At 42.8% G+C, this 22766-nt stretch overlaps 1 protein-coding gene across 1 annotated transcript in view; it reads left to right on the forward strand.

Annotated features, from left to right (window-relative positions):
* Window positions 1–256: 256 nt before the first annotated feature.
* fndc1 (fibronectin type III domain containing 1) overlaps window positions 257–22766 on the forward strand; it is a 35382-nt gene continuing 12872 nt past the window's right edge. The window contains exons 1-14 of the mRNA XM_084560145.1: window positions 257–344; window positions 6230–6421; window positions 11878–12123; window positions 12395–12493; window positions 12706–12826; window positions 12961–13148; window positions 13706–13813; window positions 14117–14305; window positions 14397–17021; window positions 17190–17305; window positions 17456–17567; window positions 17862–18206; window positions 18990–19064; window positions 20006–20164. Coding sequence (XP_084416271.1) covers window positions 272–344; window positions 6230–6421; window positions 11878–12123; window positions 12395–12493; window positions 12706–12826; window positions 12961–13148; window positions 13706–13813; window positions 14117–14305; window positions 14397–17021; window positions 17190–17305; window positions 17456–17567; window positions 17862–18206; window positions 18990–19064; window positions 20006–20164 — 4648 coding nt within the window. The 5' untranslated portion in view covers window positions 257–271. The remainder of the gene's footprint in view (window positions 345–6229; window positions 6422–11877; window positions 12124–12394; window positions 12494–12705; window positions 12827–12960; window positions 13149–13705; window positions 13814–14116; window positions 14306–14396; window positions 17022–17189; window positions 17306–17455; window positions 17568–17861; window positions 18207–18989; window positions 19065–20005; window positions 20165–22766) is intronic.

Genomic DNA, 22766 nt, shown 5'->3' on the forward strand with positions numbered 1-22766 from the left:
AACTTATTTTTGAACCTATATTTAAGATCTGGAAGGCAGCTTGTAATCTTTCAAATCACAATCGACTAGAGGGGTTTATGGATTTAATCATACGAGCGTCATTATTAATATTATTATTATTTATTTATTTTACTTTGTGATATAAAGTAGCGACAGTTCACCGTGAAAATCAGCATTCCCATCAGCAGAGGGGAGGGAGGGTCGGTGCGTCCCAGCCCTCTGCATCCAGAGCTGGTGCGTCGCTCCGCAGCAGAAGTGCGCCACAATCACTATGGCTATGGCCGCAAGCAAGACGCTCTTGGCGCTATTTGTTACGTTTTGCGCACCGGGGTGCGGGTGGACAGGTAAAAGATTAATTTACTTCTTCCTAAGCAGGTGCGTGGTTTGCACTAATGTGTCACCCAGCTTGGTGCCATTTTCCTCTGGTTTCTGCGGTTTTCTGGTGATGTTGCTGAGGGAGTTCAAGTGGCTTGGTGCATGCCTGTGCATTTATTCAGTTCTGTTATTCTGTTATAAAGGAAAAATATACTTGAGTGTGTGCAGATTTGCATGTGTGCATATCAATCTGTGTGCTTCTTTTAAATGATCTTCAGTTGCAGACAGGAAAAAGAGTAACTGAAGCTATTTAAGAGTTCATTAGACTAAGAGTAACCCTAACCCTAAAAGAGTTAGTGTAAAAGGCAGCAATTACAAAAAGTATTCTTTTGACTGTGTTTTTATTATTGTGCCTTTATGAGGGAAAGTATGATGCAAGATTAGGTAGTTATGGAACAAGTCCTTACCTCATAGAGCGGGCATATGCTGAAGTGACTGTGATACTGACAAATGACACATTTTAGGATAATTCTCTTTTGAGTGGTGTCAAGCCAAGTGGGTGACTAATCTGGCTGAGGACTGTGATAAATGTGACTAAAAGTGTCCGTCACTCTGCCTCTGAGCAGAGCTGACACACTGCATCCTTTGAAATGTCAAATCACCCATAAACCGTGAATGGATGGAATGAGGCATGACGCCAAAATGAAGCGAAATTCTTTTCAAACCGCAAGAAATATGGAGGGTTTTGGTGATGAAAACATTGACAGGATTTCATCAGAAAGCCCTCCATGTCAGCATGGTGATTTATCAACCGACTGCAAGCCACAGCAGCACACATGGTTTTGTAAAGTTTCTTAAATGCTGTTTGTAAAATCAATTTTCAGGGAAAGAATCCCACAACGTCCAGACAGTAAAAAAAAAAAAAAAAAAAATCCACAACATCCAAAAGTGCCATAAAGCCCGAGGAGTTTTGGCTAATCCTTTTGGCTGGGTTTAAAGGCCACATCCAGACTTTCCTTATCCTGCCCTCCTACTCAAATTTACTCAGTCCTTTTATTGTGTTAGTTCATCTGCTGGTTCCTATATGCCTCCTTCTCGACTGTAAGCACTTAGCGCATGAGCTCATCGCTTTCACTGAATATAGGCAGCTGCTATTTGTTGTGGCCTTTTTTTTTCGTGAGTCATTTACTTTTCCAGAATTTTGGAAGCGTTTTCCGGAGCAACTTTGTCTGCAACACCCTGCCTCGCATTTATTCACTTCCATACGTTCACACCTGCGAGCTACTTAGCACAGCTACAGGTCACTGCTGCAAACCATTGCTGCAGCACACTGGAGCAGTTTGGGCTTAAGAGCCTTCCTCTTGGGCATTTTCACAGTAGTTGTTAAGGAAGAGCAGAGTGTTCCTCATTAACTTTCTCCACTCACGTGTCATCAGCTTGTCACTCCACAACAGTGCATGAAACTGGGCTCGTGGGAATATCTGGATGCTTCGGCGGGAGCAGCGCATGCAGTGTGTTTGGATAATAAATTATGTCAAATTCATGCATGCAGCCACAGTCAATCAACTCCTGGAAAGTGTGCGTGCATGAAGCATGTGCGGAATAAGTGGGACAGGGAACGAGGGGAAAGAGGGAATCATGTCCTTGCAGGCCAGCGGAATTTAATTTCCCTGCTCCACTTAACATGCTGGAATTCTGCAACAACAACAACACGGGGCATATTCCACAGAAAGTGTGGAATTTCATAAATTCAGCTTGTGTGCAAAGGCTGCTGAGTGTCAGGACCGGTGCATGTCTAATATTTCTAATAGTTTCCATTATATTAGGCATGTTTAATCACCCCCACCCACCTGAAACTTGACTGCCTGTCAGACCTGCCAGCAACGGCATGTCTCGTGTCATGATGTCATCTCTAGGCGCTGTTCCAGTTGTTTAAACAAGTACCACCTGGGCTTTGAACACACCTGTCACGTCACAGTGGATGACAGCAGGAAAGTGTGCTGCAGGAAGATGTAGCATGAGCCAACGCTGTAAGGTGTCAGCCTCCATCAGAAACATTTGTGAACGTCGTGCAGAGACCACCAACGCTGAAATGCTAAATATGTTTTTAGACTGTAACTGGACAGGCAAGCTCCTGTCTGCAGATGCCATGTGTCATTTATTTCTTGCGCGCATGTAACCCTCCCAAGCTAAACAATTACTCACTTTAGGCTGTTGCTTTCTGTAAAACATATTCTCTGTCACAATTTGTCATAATGACGACTGTTCAGCGACTGAGGTTCAAAAGTGACTGAGTGCAGTCAGAAGGCAGCGATCACCTTGGGGCGATGGCCTCCGTCTGGTGCGTCGGCTTTATTGCGCGGTTGATTACTGAATGTCAGAGGTGAGCGGTGTTTAAACGGATGGAGGTGCAACGAAGAAATTATGTGGCCCCTGGCAAGATTCAACACCAACCTCCCACTTAGATGGATCTATGCTCAGAGAGAGGATTTAGATGAGAAATGTAGCACTCGTGTCTGGATCCACTCACTATGGTGATCCGCCATAAGCTAAGCTTCCTCTCTATCTGGATATATATATATATATATATATATATATATATAATATACTGTAAATACGTAAAATCTATGGGCAATGGACTAGATTTTGGTACCGAAAGCTTTCTTCTTTCTTACATTTGAGTGGGCAATGGTTGCCTGCAGATTAACAGTCCTTGTTGAGAGCACAGAAGTGCCAACATACTGCTACCCACGTATGCAAGCAAGTCAAGTCATGTCAAGTTTGCCAACCAACACCTTAAACAAACCTTGGTTTGTATGGGTATTGGTTTTAAACTGTTAATAAAAAGTGTGAACTGTCAGGATTCAAACTGTCTCTTAACTAAATCTCTTATTCTTGCATCTCGTCAGTCAGTCTTGGCCCAGATATCTGTTATCCAGATGTCCACTGGCTACACCAGAAGCCCTAAGATTGGTTGTAGCCCTCAGAGATTAATAAGCGGTTTAGACTTCTGCGTTAAGTTGACGCAGAAGCTACAGGGATAGCGCAGACCTTGCACAGATCCCAGCACCGTAACTGACGTGCACCTCCCCAGAAATGTAACTACGCGTCCGCAGACCACAAGACCTGTGATCGGTCCGCTTGGCAGTGCCGTGTTTCCGCTTTAGTATTTCCATCTGTTTCTCCATCGCCGCAGTTTTCAAATTGATTGTTTTGGATCAATATAGACGGAACACATCGAGGAAAGGTTAACTGAGGGGGTTCGGAGATACAAACATTTGTATGACTCATCTTCAGCGAGATGTTGGCTAAAGTTTCAGTCGCCATTATTGAAAGTGAAGCAGGAAGTAGAGAGTAGAAGTATAAATGGCTCGCACCGGCGTAGGCTATGTACGTAAGTTACGGCATCCATGTCCCGCAGTACTCTAAAAGTGCCCTAAGTCATCAAAGCTGGTGGATTCCCAAACTGAAGCTTAGTGTATAAGTTTGTCAGTCTCATTCACTAATTCACTGACGATCCTGATTATTGATGGGAGGTTGGGGAAGAAGACAGTCATTAGTGGTTAATGGCAAACTCACTGGGGGTGAGTGAGGGGTCAGTGACTGGGATTTTGTGGCGGGGCGAAAACTCTTGTAAAAAGTGGAGCACACTGCAGGTGCATGAGCCCAAGTATTTTCTAGAAGAGTTTTACAGGAGTCCTTTGACCTCGGGGTTTACCTGCATGTGCTTCTTGTACCAAGGCTACGCATGCACCAACACGTGTGTCTGCTGATCCGTCTGCGAGTCTCTGAACGTGTCCCACATCCATCTCTTTCACACACACACAGACATTTTAGTGTTTTTTTTTTTAAAAAACAGGGCAGTGACATAATGACCCTCGGGCCCTGCCCTCATTCTTCACATACTTAATATTTTCCACTGACTAACTCAATCATACTCTATCTGTCTGTATTTCCACTTCACATTCACAAGGGCAGCATTGAAAATGTTTTGCTGCGGTCTCCCGTAGAAACATCCGAAAACTCAAGTAAGACTCAGACGTTAAAACTACTCAGTTGCTTAACTGCTTCTCAGACTGTTTATTATTTGAGGGAGTTCTTGCATCTGCTACGTTTGAAGGAGTCTCCACTTAATTAGAAATATCTGGATTGCCCTCGGATCATGAAGGTGTAATGCCAAATCGCAGGGTGAAGTCTGGACGCTGGAGCAGGGGCCTTCCTACGTAATGCACGGCCTTAATGGAAACGGGGAGCAAGTGACTGAAGTGTTTCCAAATGTGTGTCAGTGGAGACTTCCACGGACATCTGATCTGACTTCTGTGTAGGCTTGTATTAATGAGGACACAATGAAGAGACTATGCTTTGTCCTTTAACTGGGAAAACACTCCTTTATGCACCCATGCACAATGTGATACAAGTCTATCTCAGAGTGGTGGTATCTACAGTCAGCAGAGGCGATGATGAGACAATCTTTCAGCACATACTGAAGCTCGTAGCTAAGCCGAGACAACACCGAAGACCTCAGACCGCAGATCCAGCTGAGAGAACACCTGCAGACGATGCTAAACCAAAATAAAAGTGCTCCTGTGAAACCTTTGGGAAGAAAAGACAGTCATTAGGACCAGCTGCTGTACGACAGCAATAAATAATTGAATAAACAGCATGCTAGTGCACCTCAGGCTACTCCTTTTCAAGAACTGCCTGTTATCTCCATTTAGCTCGAGCTTAAGAACGACTTGAATCTTAAGATTTAAACGGGCGATGTTTTTGTAGAAGGAGAATCTCGACAGACTCAGTTTCCTCTCAGCTTCACGGCTTTGGTTCACTTCTCTTCTCTGCATGGTTTCCAGCAGCAGCAAAAGACAGCTGATACCAGACATTCATTTGGAGCAAGACTCCCCCCAAGGACTCCCCAAGTGGAGACTAGACCAGAGCTAGAATTTTGGACGCATGTTGGACATATGTTGTTCGAGTGGACAAAAGCTTAATTAATCCAAATACATATATATATATACATATGTGAGCGTGTTTAATGGTAAACGGTTTCCCAACACCCACCCAGGACCTTTTTTAAATCTTGTTTGGATTGTGCCGTCAGTTACAGATATGATGCCCATCCATTTCAACAGCAATGTGGAAAGTTCAATGAAATCTGAGTGTGACTCTCTGTAAACTTAAACAAGAAATAATTTGTCCTGGCCCAAATAGGCCAAATGAGGTTTAACAGAATCATTTTTGTCTTTCACTAAACCTTTGTCATGCAGAATAAACAATGTCTAGGCTGGGAGAGCAGGGTCCATTATTTTTTCATCTTTTGTGTAGATTATTGTTACTCTATACCCTGCTGATTATTTACTGTAAATACAGCCAACTATTGAAATGGACACTTGTCTACACCAGTGATATTTTTTTAGGACTGAAAACCAGGATCAAGTATTTCCAAAATATGTTTCTTTTTGCACAACACTTCCATTGAGCATCTCTTTGTTTGTTGACTCTGCTCTAAGCTCTCCGGTTTGAAGCCATTATTTTTGTGAATGACGAATCAAGTCTCGCTATTGTTAAAAGCGCAAGTGATAGTTGTTGTTTTCCGTCCATGTTTTGAGCCTTTTGGCAGCTTTTTCCCTTTCACAATTTTATATGTGACCAAAGAGGCATTCCAAAACTGAGCGGTGGTTACTATTGGCTTGTTTTGCTTTAGTTTATCATACCAGACAGAATAACAATTGTTCATTGTCCTTTTTTTTTAACCATCAAATTGGTATTTTTCAGTGCCACCTATAATTTATACCTTATAGACCTTGACAGTGTGTCCAACAGGACTTCATGTGTAGTGAAGGGATAATGCAAAGTGAATACCTGCAAAACAAACTTAATTCAGCCCAAGTTTATCCTGAAATCTTTTGTTCCACAGCGGAGAAGCCCGTTAGAGCACAGAGTGGCAGACAGACATCTGTGGACAAGGGCCTGAGGGAGAGCTGGGAGCCTTCTATCCATCTGGATGGAAGACCCGTGGACCGCATCGTCAACTCCAACAAGCCCATGAGGACTCACCGCTTCCCTAAAGTGAGCAAGGACAGTCGCTCTCATCTGTTGGAAGTTGAAGGTAAGACAGTCCGAAAGAGAGGATGTGACGACCGTGTTTAAGCTATGCCAATAAATGCCGTGGTAAATAATGGGAATGTTTGATGCTGGGGGCGACGTTTAGAAAAAGTAGTAGGAAAATGTATTTAGGAAGAGCATGAAAATCAAGTTTGGCTTAATCCGTGGAGTGAGCTTTCAAATCTCAGAGTTCTGCACTTTGTCAAGACGAGTGCCAAGGATGACGAGAGGACGATACAAAAGCTGTGTTGAAATCCGACACTTATAGAGGTGAGATGCAGGCGTCTGAATGTGTGATTTATTCTTATTCTAGTGGATTAGTTTATAACTGGATGTCAAAGTTTGTAAGACAGAACACCAGGACTAGTGTGTGTGAGACCAGCAGTCATCATCGCGTCTCAGCAGACAGTTTTGTTCTCATTTTAGACTTTAGAGGAGGACATTATTTTTAGATCTTCTCTGGTAATCCTGCCTCGTAAAACACAATGCTTATGTTTCTATACGCATGCATTGTGCACTGTTGACACACTCTGGCCTGCTTTTGTCATTATTCCCTTTTCCTTTGTCCCTGGCACCTCAGAGCCGTACTTCATCAGCGACTCAAAGTCTGCAGCCAACCCTTTTCCGAACCCAACCCTGCGCCTATAACCCAATCCTCTGTGTTGTGGTCACTTATTATGTGTGTATGTGTGTGTGTGTGGTTGCTGGTTGTGGTGGAGGACAGGGCGGTGCCAAGTGGTGAGGTCATGCATTGTCTTGTATTTTGTGTCTTCAAAAACACATATAAAGACGCCTGTGTGTTTGTGTTTGTGTGGGGGGCCGCCCAGTGCTCGTCGTGGCGGCCCTTGCGGTCCCTCCAGCTCCGGTGCAGTTTGCCATAAATCTCTGGCAACCGACCAGGGTCTCAATGTTGCCTCTCCAGAAATTCCTCGCGGATCGTGTGTTGTTCCCTCAGCAGCATGAGAGCTGCATCAGCCACCAATAAATAACACCATACTGTTCGCCTCCACGTCGTCAATGCGTCTAGCCGGACGCTTTTCGACTGTCAAAGACAAAATGGAGAGTAAACGAAAAGAGGAGAGAAATAAAAAAACCCACATATTTCTCACTGATAAGGTGGGAAAGCACCTCAGGCATAAAAGCTGTAAAGCTCCACAACAAAAAGAAAAGCATCCAGATAGTAGGGTTCCTTTAAAGTGTAGTAAATGTACTGCTTATGTGCTAGTCGCCAAAAACAACATAATTTATCAAGATATCCTGTGTTTTTTTGTAGACCCTGAATGGGTTAACCTGGATGGCTTTGCTGTGTTGAGCGGTACACCTGTCAGCAACTCATCAGCAGGTAAACCTGAACTCAAGGCATCATTATGATTATCGCATGGGAGGGCTGCCTCTCATTTACCAACCGTGTGTGAAATTATCTGGTCAAATCCTTTAAAAGTGCTGAAGTTATCTGCTGTGACTGTGGATGTTAAATGAACCACTGAATCTAATGTGATGATGATTTACAGTGCTATATCTCGGGGCAAGAGTCTCTTTTTCCTTCATTCCCTCACTTCTTTTGTCCCTACGGGGTTCGAGGGGAAAAACACTCGATCGTCCGTGACTCATATGTTCCCATTTATTTAGTCAGGTATGTTTTTCTTGAGGAGGATCCAAATTTTACATCTAATTTAGAGTGTGTTGACCTTAGCAGTGTCAAAGTAATTTTCAAATATTCATCTGTCAGGGATTGGGGATTGCAATAGACTGTAAAATGACTGGAAACGAGTTTCAGACAGATGGTTTGTTTGTAACCTGACTGGCGGATTATTCTTAAAGTGAGTGATTTAAGCATATTCTCATTTAGTCAAGGGTTTGAAGGTCCCCTGCCAAAAAAAATGTCTGTCTGTTAGTTATTATTAGTCACTTGTTGAGCAGAAGTGCTAAGGATTTTCTGTTATTAAATTTCTGGTCCGTTTCATATCACTCTAAATATATGACTTTTGGATACTGACCCACCGGTTGGACAAAACAAGCAGTTTATATATATATATATATGGTACTCTGGGCTTTATGAACTGACAATGACAGTTTTTTGTGATAATCATAAACGACAACTTAATTTGACATCTTAATTTCTGTATAGCATCATGGAGTATTTAAGCATATGCCATGTAAACACTGAATAGACTATCACAGGACTAACGAAAATAAACACATGCTCATGCTGTTTAAGTCTCTTCAAACCATTTGGCTTGGCATGTCTTTTCACTCTGGCAGGGAGCGTGGAGAAAAGCCATTTAAATTCCCCACTGGAAGGACGAGTACCAAAAACTGAACCCAAGATCTTCATGCTACGAGGCGACAGTGCTAACCACTGAACCACCACGCTGTGGAGTTTCAGTTTTATTTGTTTTAGGCAGAACTGCTGTGGAGACACAGCTAGCTAATCATAGTTGTTGAGGTACACAGCTGGAGCCAGACAACCGCTGGGTTTCTGGCAAATTAATGCCAGACTAATGAGAAAAGGAAAGGCAAAAGAAGACGTAGCAAATGCTATAAATCCTTGTTAGCTCACTTGCTACAAGTGAAAAGCTTCAGTTTGCTTGCCAGATAAAGAAGTCATGTTTCTGGCTGATATTTATCAGGCCATTTCAAACTACTAATTTGAAGCTTGGCAAGCAAATGGACGAGAGACACAAAATTAATTGATTCATTGATCAAATAAAGTAGGCTACTGTCACACCCAGGAAATCTCTGCCACTGAGACTGTGTTCAAGGCGAATGGCCTCCTCCTGAAGTATTCACAACCTCATAAGTGGACATTTTTGATTAAGGGCCGCATACATGACCTCCCGTATCGTAACCACAAGTTTTCAGGTTTAATTTAAAGGCAGCGATAATTAGTCACAGTCATTTGTCATTGTACGCATTATAGCAATAAGCCTAGCATACCTTTTACCAACTGTATCTAACCTTAGCTTACATTTTCCAGATAGCTAATTAACATTTAAAATTTACTTAGCTACTAGCTGATAGCCTTGTTATCTACTGAGTGAAGAACATATTGCCATATTCATATTTTGGACTTGTTTCAAACAACAATGGAACCTGTTACAAACTAGCACACTAGCTAGCTTAAATATCCGTTTTAGCTAATTAACCCCAGTCAAGCTTGATTTTAACTTTTATTCAACCTTAATTATTACACTTTCAACCGTTTTGATGTATTAAGCATAAATGCCAAACATTAGCAACTGTCAAAAGCTAACATATTTGCTTCCAACTAACAAATGCTATCTGCTATTAGCTGATAGCCTTTTAAGCTAACGAGGGAATGAGGGCAAACCTACTGGCATTTATGTTGTGTTCTTTTCTTCTGTGTTTTTGTGCCACTTGGGTTTGCCAGTTAGCATATTTGCCAGTATTTGCTAAACTGATTATCTCTGCCTCCAGGAAAAGTCACTGCCACTGAGAACTGTTTGTAGGAATGAAACTGTGGGTAATCTGAGCAATGCATTCTAACACGAGACCAAAACCTACTAATTTAATTTTTGCGAAGTTTAGATTTGTTCCTGGTGGTGGTCAAATGTCAAAGACGGTGGTTTTACGTTTTACTTACTTCAGCAAATTTTTGATACGTATTGACATTCTCCAGCATCTGAGGCTGAACATTGAGGTGGGTCTCTCCCATGTAGCAGTGGTGTATTCTGTTTGTCTGCCAGCCATCCTCATAGCACCTCAACCATTTGGGCTTCCTGGAAACGAAAAAGAAAGAAAAGAAAATAGGACAGAAAAGATCTGGCATTAACAGTACTTTAGAGTCAGTGGTTTAGTGGTCCGTGGCATTGTGACCTGGGCCAAACTATGCGCTGTGACAGTTTTCCAGAGAGAGAAAGACATGAAAAAGAACAAAAAAAAGGAGAAAAACAAATGTTTTTGGTTTTTTTTAAGTTATAGCTAGAACAACAAGAAACAGGCAACTATGGATTGGCAAAAAGTCAGCTACTCTGGCTAGTTTCCACAGAACTCTTATGGTTAACAATATTTAAGATGGTTAAATGTTTTCGTGCTTGCGCTTTTGCGCTCTGAATTCTGTGAAGCATCTTGAGACAATTTGAGTTGTCATTGACAAGAACACTAAGGCAATGAATCGACAATTTAGTTTCCTTCTTTTCTGGCAATCTATCTTTACTGGATAATAAAAATAGAGAGACAGACAGGAAATGGATGTGAAACCGCACTTTACTGTGTTTAGGTAATATGTGCCTCAAACATTAGGCTCCTGAACAAGACGTTTTAAGGACTTATTGTATTGTATATGTGCCTTCAGCTACATTACTAAACAGAAGTAATAGCTGCACGTCTCATGTCTCTGCAAGTTCATTGCCCAGCCATGTTAAAATCAATACGAGACTTGCACCACACACACGGCATTAATGTGATACTGTAAAATCCTGTTTTTATTGTTCCATAACGGGAAAAATGTGAAAGCAGAAAAAGCTGAGAGGAAACTCAAGATTAGGAGGGAGGCAGGGGTTCAGAAAGGGAGTTGGTGCATTACCAAACAAACAGTCAAGGCTCTCTAAGTCCAAAGAGAAGAAATTCAGTCAGCTGTGCTGGAAAGACAGATGGGCGATAGGGGCTTCTAGACAAAGCTTGAAGTGTTCCAAATTGAACTGAAACAAACAACCTTGTTTCTTTGTGGGAGCCTTTCTGTTAAGCATTTGTATTTGTCATTACACCCTCCTCGAGCCAGCAGCAATCTAAGACTAACCTAAACTATACCTCTTTGATTTTATAAGCCACAACTGCAGAAGACATTTTTGGATTTGTTGGCCACTCAAAGACCTACCTGTTCACTTGAAGGGGAAACCCTAAATTACAATATTGTTCTAACCTTCTAACCTCTTTGAGTGATATCAAATCCAGCTTGTTACATCAGCTGGCTTATCAGTGCTCACCAGCTGTGCACGCAGCTGTCTTGATAGGAAGTAGGGTAGATCTTTTTTTCATCTGACAGTGATTATGAGAAATGGATAAGGGATGTATAGAAGGAGGAGAGGAAAGAAAGCAGACAAAAGAGTGGGAGGGACGGAGGGTTGTTTTTTTGTTACTTTGGCAATGTAGCCAGATGAGGGGGATTGTCTGGCTGTCTGAGTCAATGTCTGAGATGTTTTCCAAGATGTAGTGACTGCTAGCAGATTACGGCACGTAACAAATGTTTGGAGCAAATGACAGACGACATAGCATTTCGCTTCTGTGATGACAAGCCATGCTTACAGTCACATCTGGCCGAATGTGCCGTGTAATTGTGTATTTATCAATAAGCAAATGTGTCTTGAGTTTTTATTCATGTTTCATGGCAGTGTTAACAAGATCCAAAAGGCAAACCCAGCACACTGTGAATGAACTATGGAGTCATAGAGGTAATGTGAACACCAGCGCTCTCTCACCTTCTTTATCCTCCACCAACAGGTCCAGTCAGGTTTACACAATCCGAAGCCAGAAATCAGTCCTCTGTATCCCGGGCTACCAGGGTGGACAGAACGGCTCACCCATCGGGCGTTGTAAACACCAGGACACACAGGAGGGCACCCCAGTCCTCCTCGGGTCCCAGACAGCCGGAGAGACCTTTGGCAAGAACCCCGCTGCTAGAAAGGAGACGGCAACACCACATCAAGCCTCAGTCTGACCAGAGAAACCGAAATGCACATAAACTAAGTAAGAGGACTTACCTTTACTCACCAGATAAAATGGACAAAGCTTCTGGTTTTAGTAAAATATGATCTGTAACAAATCTTTAGTAACACCTCTAGACTCTAGGTAGTTGCTAGATAGTCGATTTTAGCATGATTACCACAAACAAACGAGTTATGGAATAGTTTTTTCTACATGATAATTTAGCTAAGTGGATACAGTTTGTTTGTTCTGTGTATCTTTAGTGTCCATAGTGTAAACCCTGGCCGTGCCTGGTATCCCTTTCTATTCATAGCATCTGAGTCCGTTCATGTGGTGTCACTGCAGGCACAGAAGGCCCAAGGCCAGAGCGCGCCGGCCAACAGAGCGGTCGCAACCAAAATGACCACACCAGGTACCTACATGTTGACAGAGCACCGTTGCATTCCTCAACACATGTATCTGTCTTTTCTTTGCATTGTCAGTAATCTGCATGAAGTTTCGGATGACATGCTAGCCAAACTTCAGAACAAGATGACCCTATAAGCAAATCTGTTGAGGTGATTTTAATATAGGTTGGACCAAGGCATTTTAGTTTTTATGTATTTTTGTGTGTGTGTTGTCCAGAGCCACCTGAATATGAGGCCAAGGACATCGGTGTCAGGGTCATGTCTCCCCAGTCAGTCCTCATCTCCTGGGTTGACCCCGCCGTTGAGATGGGGAAAGTTGACCCCGGGGCGGCAACCAGGTGGGTCTTGTTAAAGAAGGATTTAGTGCATGTGTCTGTTAACAAGACAGAAAGAGAATTTAAGACAAAAGATAATTAGTAAAAGGACATTCTAACGCTTTCTCACTTTTTGGATCTTTTTGCTATTAACGCAGATCATACACAGTTAGGTATAGGGAGAAGGGCGAGTCAGCACGCTGGGAGTACAAGGACAGCACCCAGAGAAGAATGATGATAGACAACCTGTCTGCTGACGGCATGTACGAGTTCGCTGTCAAAATCTCTCAGGGAGAAAAGCATGGAAAGTGGAGTGTCTCTGTCTTTCAGAGGACTCCGGAGTCAGGTATGTATCGCCACTCCCTACTGATAAGTGCATAATGAACATAATTTTGTTTTGAGACTGAAAGTGAAGTAGAGAGCCAAAGCCTGTATTTTCCATAGAATGTGAAAAGACAATTATTCTTGTAGAAAAAAATAAATCACTCTTCCACAACCCTGTTTGTTAGCTCTTTTCCTCATACCATACGTCATTGCATTCAACACCTATTACTCCCATTTGATACGTGATTTCAAGTTTGGCCGCAACTCCATCATGATTGCATCTTTTATACCATGTCACAGCGGCTCCTGAGCTACGGTTCATTGGAATGTCAGCATTTACTGCCTGGCTCACAGCTCAGATCTCCATCTGCAGCTTCATACATCTCATGGGGCAGTTTTCTGTGAATGTATGGCAGCAGTATTTTCCTCAGTTGAAGCCTCCTGGCAAAAAAAGATCCTTATTGTTTCAGCAATTTCCTCAAACTTCAAACTTTATGCTGCGTGTGTTTAGTTTTTTTTCCCTGCTGCCATCTTTTCAACCACATCTTTCCATTAACTTTTACTCTCCTCTCTTGCTAGCACCATCTGGGCCACCTGAGAACTTTGAGGTTAAGCCACTACGAGGTAAAGGAACGGCTGTCATAGCAACATGGGATCCACCTGAAGAACCCAATGGGAGGATACGAGGTAATTAATTTGATTGGAGCAATATTTGTAGGCACTAAAATGCTGTAGATCTTGGTAAAGTTACAGAATGTTGAGGTCTCAAGACCACTTCTTGCTATTATGAGCTAAAGGCACTCACCGCTAGCTAGATATTTGTTGAAATAACATAAATGAAAAGTAATGACTTGTGGGAATCAATGTCAACAGTAGCACGCTAAGCTACCGTCCACTTTAAGAGAAGCGTTTGAAAGCCATTAGCTGACTTTTTCTCCTGAATGATATCACTATCTCTTCACACCACTTGTACATGCTTTGCCTCCACAGAGTACATCTTGTCTTATGCCCCTGCTATGAAACCATTTGGAATGAAAACCGTGACGTACCATGGTAGCACCACCACAGCCAACATAGATGGCCTCACACCTGGAGACCGTTACATTTTCAAGATTAGAGCCACCAATAGGAAGGGGATGGGACCACAGAGCAAGGCTTTCAGTGTTGCCATGCCAGGATGTAAGCACATTTGACTGTAAACTGTGTATTTTTTGCATGTGAGCTTGAAAATCATACTCCGTAACCCATGATCATTTTTGTCTCCTGCCAGCCAGCAGTGTTGCCAAAACGAAGGACAACACCAGGACTAGCAACACTCCATCCAAACAGGATCCTGAGCATGACAAATACAGCCTCCAGTCAACAGAGATGCCAGAAGAACCAAGCGCAAAAACACAGACAAGGCCTAAAAGCAGGCGTGTACGTCCTCTTTCCCAGACGCGCTCCTATCACAGCATCTTCTCCTCTGTCAGGGGCTCAGTCAGGAATACAGTGAACAGAGGCTCAACCATAGTAAGAACTAGAGAAGACGAGAAAAAAGAAGAGGCGAAAATACCCACAACACCTCCTCCAGTAGAAGAGACAACAACTGTACAAGTTGTGCCAGAGACAAAGGAACCAGACAACGATGTTTCCCCTGAATCTGAGGATGAAGTGGAATATAATGTGGTGCCCTCAACTACTAAAACCCCAAGCCTCAAAGTTTTGACTCCCTCCCCGGTTAAACCTGCATCCAGTCGTCCTAACCCGTCAAATAGAAGGCCAGTTAAGATCAGGGTCCATCCGAAAACAGGATCAAAGGCTTCCTCCTCTTCATCCACTGGTTCATCTTCCTCCTCCACATCCACTGCTTCATCTACCTCCTCCTCATCCAGTGGTGCATCTTCTTCTTCCTCTTCTGTCGATTCCTCTTCATCTTCTTCTACTTCCTCTTCATCCTCGTCATCATCCCCTTCAACAAGCTCATCTTCTTCCTCACATATTCAAGAGTCGGCAGCCAGTAGAAAGGACTATGTAGCTTCCACACATCCAGAGACGAAAAACATGTTTGATAAGTCCAGCGTAACACAAGTAAAACCCTCTACTACAGTTGTAAAAGAAACCAATTCACAGCAGACTGACACTACACCTGTAGGTAGAGGTTCTGCTTCAACAGGACGCACGAATGGCTCTGGTTCTAGACACGGTTATGTCCGAAGAAATCCTGGAATTTTGTTAAGAGGGAATTCAACCCGAATGCTTAATGGTTACAAACCCGCTGTCACCTCACATTCGAATTCTCCAAGCAGAGCCCAGAACCAAGAAACATCGAACTCACACAGTTCCGGTACATCACAGTCCACTTTACCAGACAAGACTCAGGCCCATGAACCATCAAATACTTTCAAGCCAGCTGTACCAAGGTCAACTTCAGTAGGCACCTCCAACAGCCGTGCAACCTCAAATTCATTTACTTCTGACAAAACACAGTCTACATCAGGGTCTAGGTCTCATGGTCATACAGTTTTACAAGGCACCAATCCATCCACTTCACAGAGTAGTACAAACCGCCATCCCGCCACAGGTACATCAGGGTTTTCTCAATCAACTTCCCAAAGAGGATCCCACAGTGCTGCAACTTCACATGATACACACAGTTCACACTCATCGCCAGTGCAAGACACATCATACAGGAAGAGTGATGACACTAATCACAAAAACACAGATACAGAAACCGCCAAAGTGGAGGAGCCTACTTTAAGCTCTAGAGCGGAGCCCACCACAGAGAAAGTAGGAGAGGAAGAGGGAAGGGATGCAAGAACTAATGAAAAACCTGTAGTCCCTCGTACCAGATTAAATCCTTCATTTGCTGAAAGATTCCCTTGGCTAGCTAGTCGTTATCCAGGGAGATTCGGAGCAAGTACACGGGCATCATCACCCAGACAGGAGGTTAGAACTCCCTTGACAAGGGTGTCATCCTCTGTCGGTGCTGACAGACCAGTTTTAAGGGGCACTCCCACCAAGGTCTCAGTGGCCACAGGAGCTGCAGGGGCTGCAGGGGCTGCAGGGGCTGCCGGGGCTGCAGGAGTGTCCTCAATACAGGAAACCAGTGAAGATCTGAAAACCCCTTCCTCTGACGACTTACTAAAGAATGGGGCAGGAACAAGTTCTGATAAGCCTTCTTTGACCAATACAGCACCCAGTTACAGTAGAAACCCAACTACATCATTTTCATCCTCAGCATCCTCTTCAAATTCCCATCATTCCTCAAGGGGACGTGGAGGCTCAAGTGAGTCCATCCATAGAGGAAGTTCTCATGAAAGTAGTGATGATCATAATAAGGATCATTATGATGAGAAGAATGGAGAAATCAGTGGGAAAAGTGATGAAGTTGCAGACCCCACAGCCTCCCAAAAGAACCCTACTATAACTTCAACTGATACCCAAAGAAGTGCAGAAGACAATGAGAGTACGAGCACAAGGGAAACTTCATCCAGGACGAGGCATGGCACCTCTCATCGTCGTCCTGGTGTAGGGACGAATGGGAGGGTACGCTCTCCTCTTCTGGGTAACAGGCAGTTTAGTGGGTCCAGACTTTCCATCAGACCACAGCCAGCACAGAACTCTAGGCTGGGTTCTTCAACATCTGATTCATTGTCATCTCATTCCTCCTCATCATCAAATTTGCCCCAACCCGAGCTGACTTCAGATCATGACGCTGGCAGCGGCACCACTGTGACTAAGACAGGTGGATTAATTGAAGGCAACTCCCAGTCCACATCATTGTCAGCGTCATCGTCCTCGACATCGTCTTCATCAAGAGACAGCTCGAGGAACCATGGGAGTAGGCCTCGCTATCCTATCATCAGAGGAAAACCAAACAATGGTGCAGTACTCAAACCTGGCAATGGAAATGGTAAAGTCAATTGGTATGTGCATGGATTAAAAGTTGCTGCTAGCTACTTTTTTACTCAAAAGACGGAATAGCTTCATTGACCAGAAAGCTGTTTAGGTATTAAATAATGTGTGATATCGTGTGTTGAATTATTTTGTAATGCAATGACTTTAATTCTGTAATATTTAGGTAAAAATGGACGACCCAATCTAACGGCATCAAGTGATAAAGAGTCCTCTACTTCTCGTGGGACCAGCAAGGCCTCTGCTCAAAGGTTTATCACTGGACCTGATGGAACCAAATGGGTAATTATATCTAATACACTGATTCAAGTTTAGGCTGTTCTTTCAGCTAAACTCTGTATATATATGCATACATGCATACATAGTGTATATCAGTGTAACTTGAGATATGCTATGAGGTATTGATGTTACAAATATTTTTTGCCTCTCCAGGTGGTAGACTTGGAGCAGGGGGTTCTCATGAACCAGGATGGACAAGTTCTCCAGGACTCCCAGGGCAAACCCAAGAGAGTGATCCTTGGAGAGGACGGACGCACTATTTTTGGTGAAATGCTTCAGTCGCTCTAATTTTAAACATGCCGTATATAGCATTCTTTTTACCTTGCATGCAAGTTAACCAACGGAACCACTGTAGAAACGTATGTTTATAACGCTGTTGTCTTTGGGTTTTTTGTAACCATTAGTTATCACAGGCTTAAACGTTTTGCTAATGCACCATTCAGTACGCGAGTATTCAGTGCTTATGTGTTGTCTAAGACATTATTGTCTTTCTGTCTAAGACCAGGACATGGATATTAACATTTTTGTCCTCACTCTACCCATTCTACCCATTCACCAGACCACATGGGTAGTCCCCTGGTAAACCAAGAAGGTATGGCTCTGTTTGGTCATGGCAGAAATAGCCAGCCTGTGGTCAATCCCAAAGACAAGGTCCTTATGGTTGGAGGGAAACCTGTCGTTGGTTTGGATTTGCCTCACCACAAGACTACCACCACCACCACTACCACAACCACCACCACGGCTCCTACTACTACCCCAGAACCCACCACCACTGAATGGTTCGAAGAGGATACTACCACTCCACAGCCATACCCAACATGTCCACCTGGGACATTTTCCAAAACAGATGAATACGGCTTTCCACTGCTCGACGAAGAAGGAATTTTGGACTGTTATCCAGAAGGTCAGTCTATGACAAGAAGTTCTTGTGCTTGGCTATTTGTGCTTTAAGAATGAAACTTTATACTGCAGTACCCTTACTTCCAATATTATATAGTTAACAGTTTTTCCACAGAGTTAAAATCAATTTCAGAGTTACAGTAGTGAACATAAATAAGTATGACTTCACTAAATCTCTCAGTTGTATTGTTGTCATATCCATCTAGGCAAATGCCATAACTGCTTCCTGTCTGTAACCACAGAGTCTTAGACTCTGTAACTGTGTGTGTAACTGTGCGGTCTGGACTGTGTGTGTGTGTGTGTGTGGATATGTATGTGCCTATGTGAAATCACAAGAACCACATGTAAGTTTCTGCATACGGGATCTGGCTGTGGTCAACATACCATTGGTTTAAAACACATTACACGCCGTCAGTTGCACATTGCCGTTAGTGATATCACACAAAGACAAGGACTGGAACACACTCACACATATGTATAACCACACAACAGGGCATTTCTGTCATTACTTTACACGTGGTAGGGAATGTTAAGCTAATTAAACTATACAAAGTCTTGAAGTAGAGATTTGCAGTTTTTCAATAAACATTATCAAAAACAAAAAGATAATATCCCCAAAAAATCTAATTATCTAATTATACTGACATCTGAAATGTGTCTTGTCCCCATGTGTTCATGTTTGTCTAAATGGAGGCGTGGGTGTACATGTCCATGTGTAAATGCCAGTTCAGAAAGATGTCCATAATTGTGTGAGATTGATGCCACAGCTTTTCTGCTTCTCTGACAGAGGAGTCCTCAGGAATGGAAATGGACCACATGGTTACAGTGACCATGCTGCCTGATGCTTTAGCTCTTAAGAAAGGTATTGGCTGAGTTTGGCTTCGGACCGACCTACAGTACCGCCACTGGGCTGGGATGGACTGGACTGCATTGTATGCTCGTTGTTTGTTTACTGATACACTGAACTGTTAATTGCCTGTTTATCTGTGACTGGATCAGTTTGCCAGCTATTGACTGTCCTCCTCCTTTTTGCCTCGTCTGTGGTCTTCACTTTGTTTCTCTTCTTGTCCCTTTATTTGACATGCTCTGGTTTCATTGCTGGAGTTTTGGACGTTTTCATTTATTGACTGTTTTTAATCACATGTATTCCAAAATACTAGATGCATGCTGCATGTGAACACCATTACTGGGTTGAAAAGAATGTCCTGGCTTATAATTTAATGGAATGGATTTGCTTTATAATGACAGATGAACCCCGTTCAACCAAACACTAGTTGAATGGAAAAACCGCAGAGTTTGGTTGATGTTAGCATTTGCTATCATGTTATTTTACTACAAGGTATTTGGAAATTGGAAGTAACTGGTTGCATGCAATAGTTTCCTTCTTTTTGCTGGTCACATGGTGCAAAGCTCGCTGCATGTGTGTCGACCACGATGTAATGCCAAGGTTTACTGGTGAAGCACATGAAATACAAAAAAAAAAAAAAAGTGCAAGAGGAAGGAACTAATCGGGTCTCACCCGCTGAATCCTTCCACATTTGCTAGCTGTGAAGACTTGTGAAATGGTTGTTGTCCTTGAGCCCCACCACTCACATGACAAATATGGGCGTAGGATCTTTTTGAACGCGAGCTCACACATCTGCCCACAATCAGTCAGGGCTGCCTGACACCCTTATTAAACAGATCATGGTGACAATCACAAAGGATCAATGAAACACTGCAGCTTTTGGTAATTTAGGATCATCTAAGCCAATAATCTAATCACTTTAATCTAAAGTTCACTGATGTGTGTGTTGTTGCTAGATGCGTTTATTGTCCAGACAACCCTTCCGCCTCCACCCCCGACCACCACAACCACCACCACCACCACTACCACCACTACCACAGAGGTCCCACACACCAGACCCTTGAACAAAGGCCCTTCATCTGAGTTTGACTTGAGTGGGAAGAAGCGGTTCACAGGTAAGCCACCCTAATACTTACCTGCGTGTCTATCAACAAATGTATGCTTGTAATGCATGCTTGTAGATACTTACTCTTTCATTAGCATGCTATATGCTGTCACTCATCACACTACCCACTGTAAACTGAAGAAAACTCTGGATCACTGTGGAGACACACATGAACCAAAAGAGAATTATCACCCCGCTTTGCAGTTAGATTCAACTCTATGGAGACATTTTTCAGCTCAGTGTTTCAGTTTATCAGCTCATGAAGTTGCTATTTTGGCTCTCACAGTGTTGTTCTCAGGTACAGCAGATTGGGCAAAAGGCTATAAAAGCCCATTACACACTACCTGACCAGCACCAAAGATCGGGCAAGTTAGCAAAATCGAAAGTTAACGACTAGCTTGCGAACAAAATGGGGAAGCTAAAGGCCTAGACATCTGCCATGTGGATAGAAGCATGAACTCTGCAAATAAGCAGTTGTGTCTCTGCTGCCAAATGTGTCCAAAAAGTGTTTGACCAGAACTTAGCCTCGGTTTCTGTCTTCAGATTTCAGGTTTCCATTGTGCATGATGTATCTCCATTTAATTATTGAATAAAGAACTGATAAACAATACCAGAATCAGAATCAGAATCAGCTTTATTGGCCAAGTATGTGTGCACATACAAGGAATTTGACTCTGGTAACTTTTGCTCTCTTGTGCAAAAACATGTTTTATAGTGTAGCTCTTATCACAGATTTGTGGCATAACGTCCTATTCTCCTTATAGATATAGCAATATATACATATACATATACATATAGTGCTGTGTAAAATATATAGTATTATCAGCAATGACCACAGTCCAGTTGGTTCCTCACAGAGAGGCGTTGTTCCTTCGCCTAATACTACTAGGAGGAGTGTATCCTTGTGTTGACTGCTGTGGCATTTAGTAAAGGATTTATTGGAACAGCAAATATTATCTTTAACTGCATATATCTTTGGCGAAAGTAAAAAAAACTGTGCAGAGTGACGTGTTTTTTTTGGATCAGTCTTTACGAGTCCGTCACAGCGTTTGATGACGGTCCGTCTCGGTGCTGTAAATAAGGTCAGGCTGATGAAAGTTTGTTTTTTTTGTTTTGTGGAAAGGTAATAAATCTGGACCTCAGTCTTGGCTCTCTCCGCAATACATCATTAACATATGACCTTCTCAGACTGTACAGTAACAAGTCTACACACACATTTTAATTGGATATAACAAAGTTCACTGAGGACACGTTCTCTAGACTTGATCCTCGTGAAGTATGGTCCCCTGCTGTCTTTTTACTGTTCCTGTGTGCTTACATTGGCCTCTCATACCCTATCACCTCATATGGTTGCACAAACAGACTAAATATTCTCCTGACAGAAATAAAAGCAGCATCTAAGTTATTCCAACCTTCTAAAAACGACATAATGTCAAAGGTCTTTTTAATATGGCTTTGTTAAATGAAGGCAATTTTTTTTGTCATGTTTAACTAGTAACTGTGAAGACATGTAGAGTACACTAGAGCCACAGGCTCCAAAAAATATTTACAGCATTTCCAGAACAAGAGCAATAAGTTATTTTAGGCTTGGACATTTTTAATGGGAATATAGTCAAGCCAAGATACGACCGTTGTCTCAAGACCTGACAGGGCCTCTCAGTAGCCACAGAACGCATGGTATAATGGCGTTCATAGGCTGTGTAGTACTCTCCATGGGGAGCAAATTGACTGTGACATGTAAAATTGCTTGAGTGCCTCTTTAATTTAGAAATCTGATGAGGCAGCTCCGTCCCGGCAGTGCAGTTATCATAATACGCTGAGCATAGTCAGGCCGGTCAAGGTTCGTCATTCTGGTTGGGAAAGATCCCAGAGTGCCACGAGCTTCGTATGCAGTCTGAGTCTTGAGTTGTGGATCTACTTTCACTTTCTGACAGATTGACTGCAATGTGTCGCTGTCATTTATGTTGAGCTTTGTTAGGAAACCTTTTAAAAGTGGAGATTTACAACCGCGTTCTTATCAGTACAGTGTCAGAAGAACTGTCACTATCACTGCCTGCAGAAGCAACAGTGCAACAATAACATTGGGTTTCTCTGGACACCATCTATCTTGGTAAACAACCATTATCGCACAACTACACGCCTCACATAGACATCTGAAAGCTATTAGACTCCTAATGCCAAAATGGAAATCATAAAAGTTAAGGCTGCTGACCTCAGCACAGAAAGAGGAGTCTGCTGGCTCCATTCGGAGACTTCCTCTTTTCTATTTATTAGTTTAATATATTTTAGCTCCACTGCAGCAGCCCGCCAGTGCACTGATATGTTTTGCATGAACTCTCTAAGAGAGACTTCCCCTTTGCCTCTTTATCTGCCACGGCTCTCTTTGAACTAATCTAGCCAATGGCAGACATGAGACAAAAAGTATAATTCTCAGCAGTTGCGTGAATCTGCCTCATACTAAGTTCCAGATGGATGGAGTTTGTCATATTGGACAAGAAAATGAGCACCAGGATATTTGGACTATTAAAATGCAAATTTATGCCTTTGTATTCCGATATAATAGCTGACAGTATGTGAACCGTCCTGATACTGTTTCCCAGTGTGTCAGCTTG

The sequence above is a fragment of the Chelon labrosus genome (genome assembly GCF_963514085.1).
Source record: "Chelon labrosus genome assembly, chromosome: 14".
Classification (NCBI taxonomy): domain Eukaryota; kingdom Metazoa; phylum Chordata; class Actinopteri; order Mugiliformes; family Mugilidae; genus Chelon; species Chelon labrosus.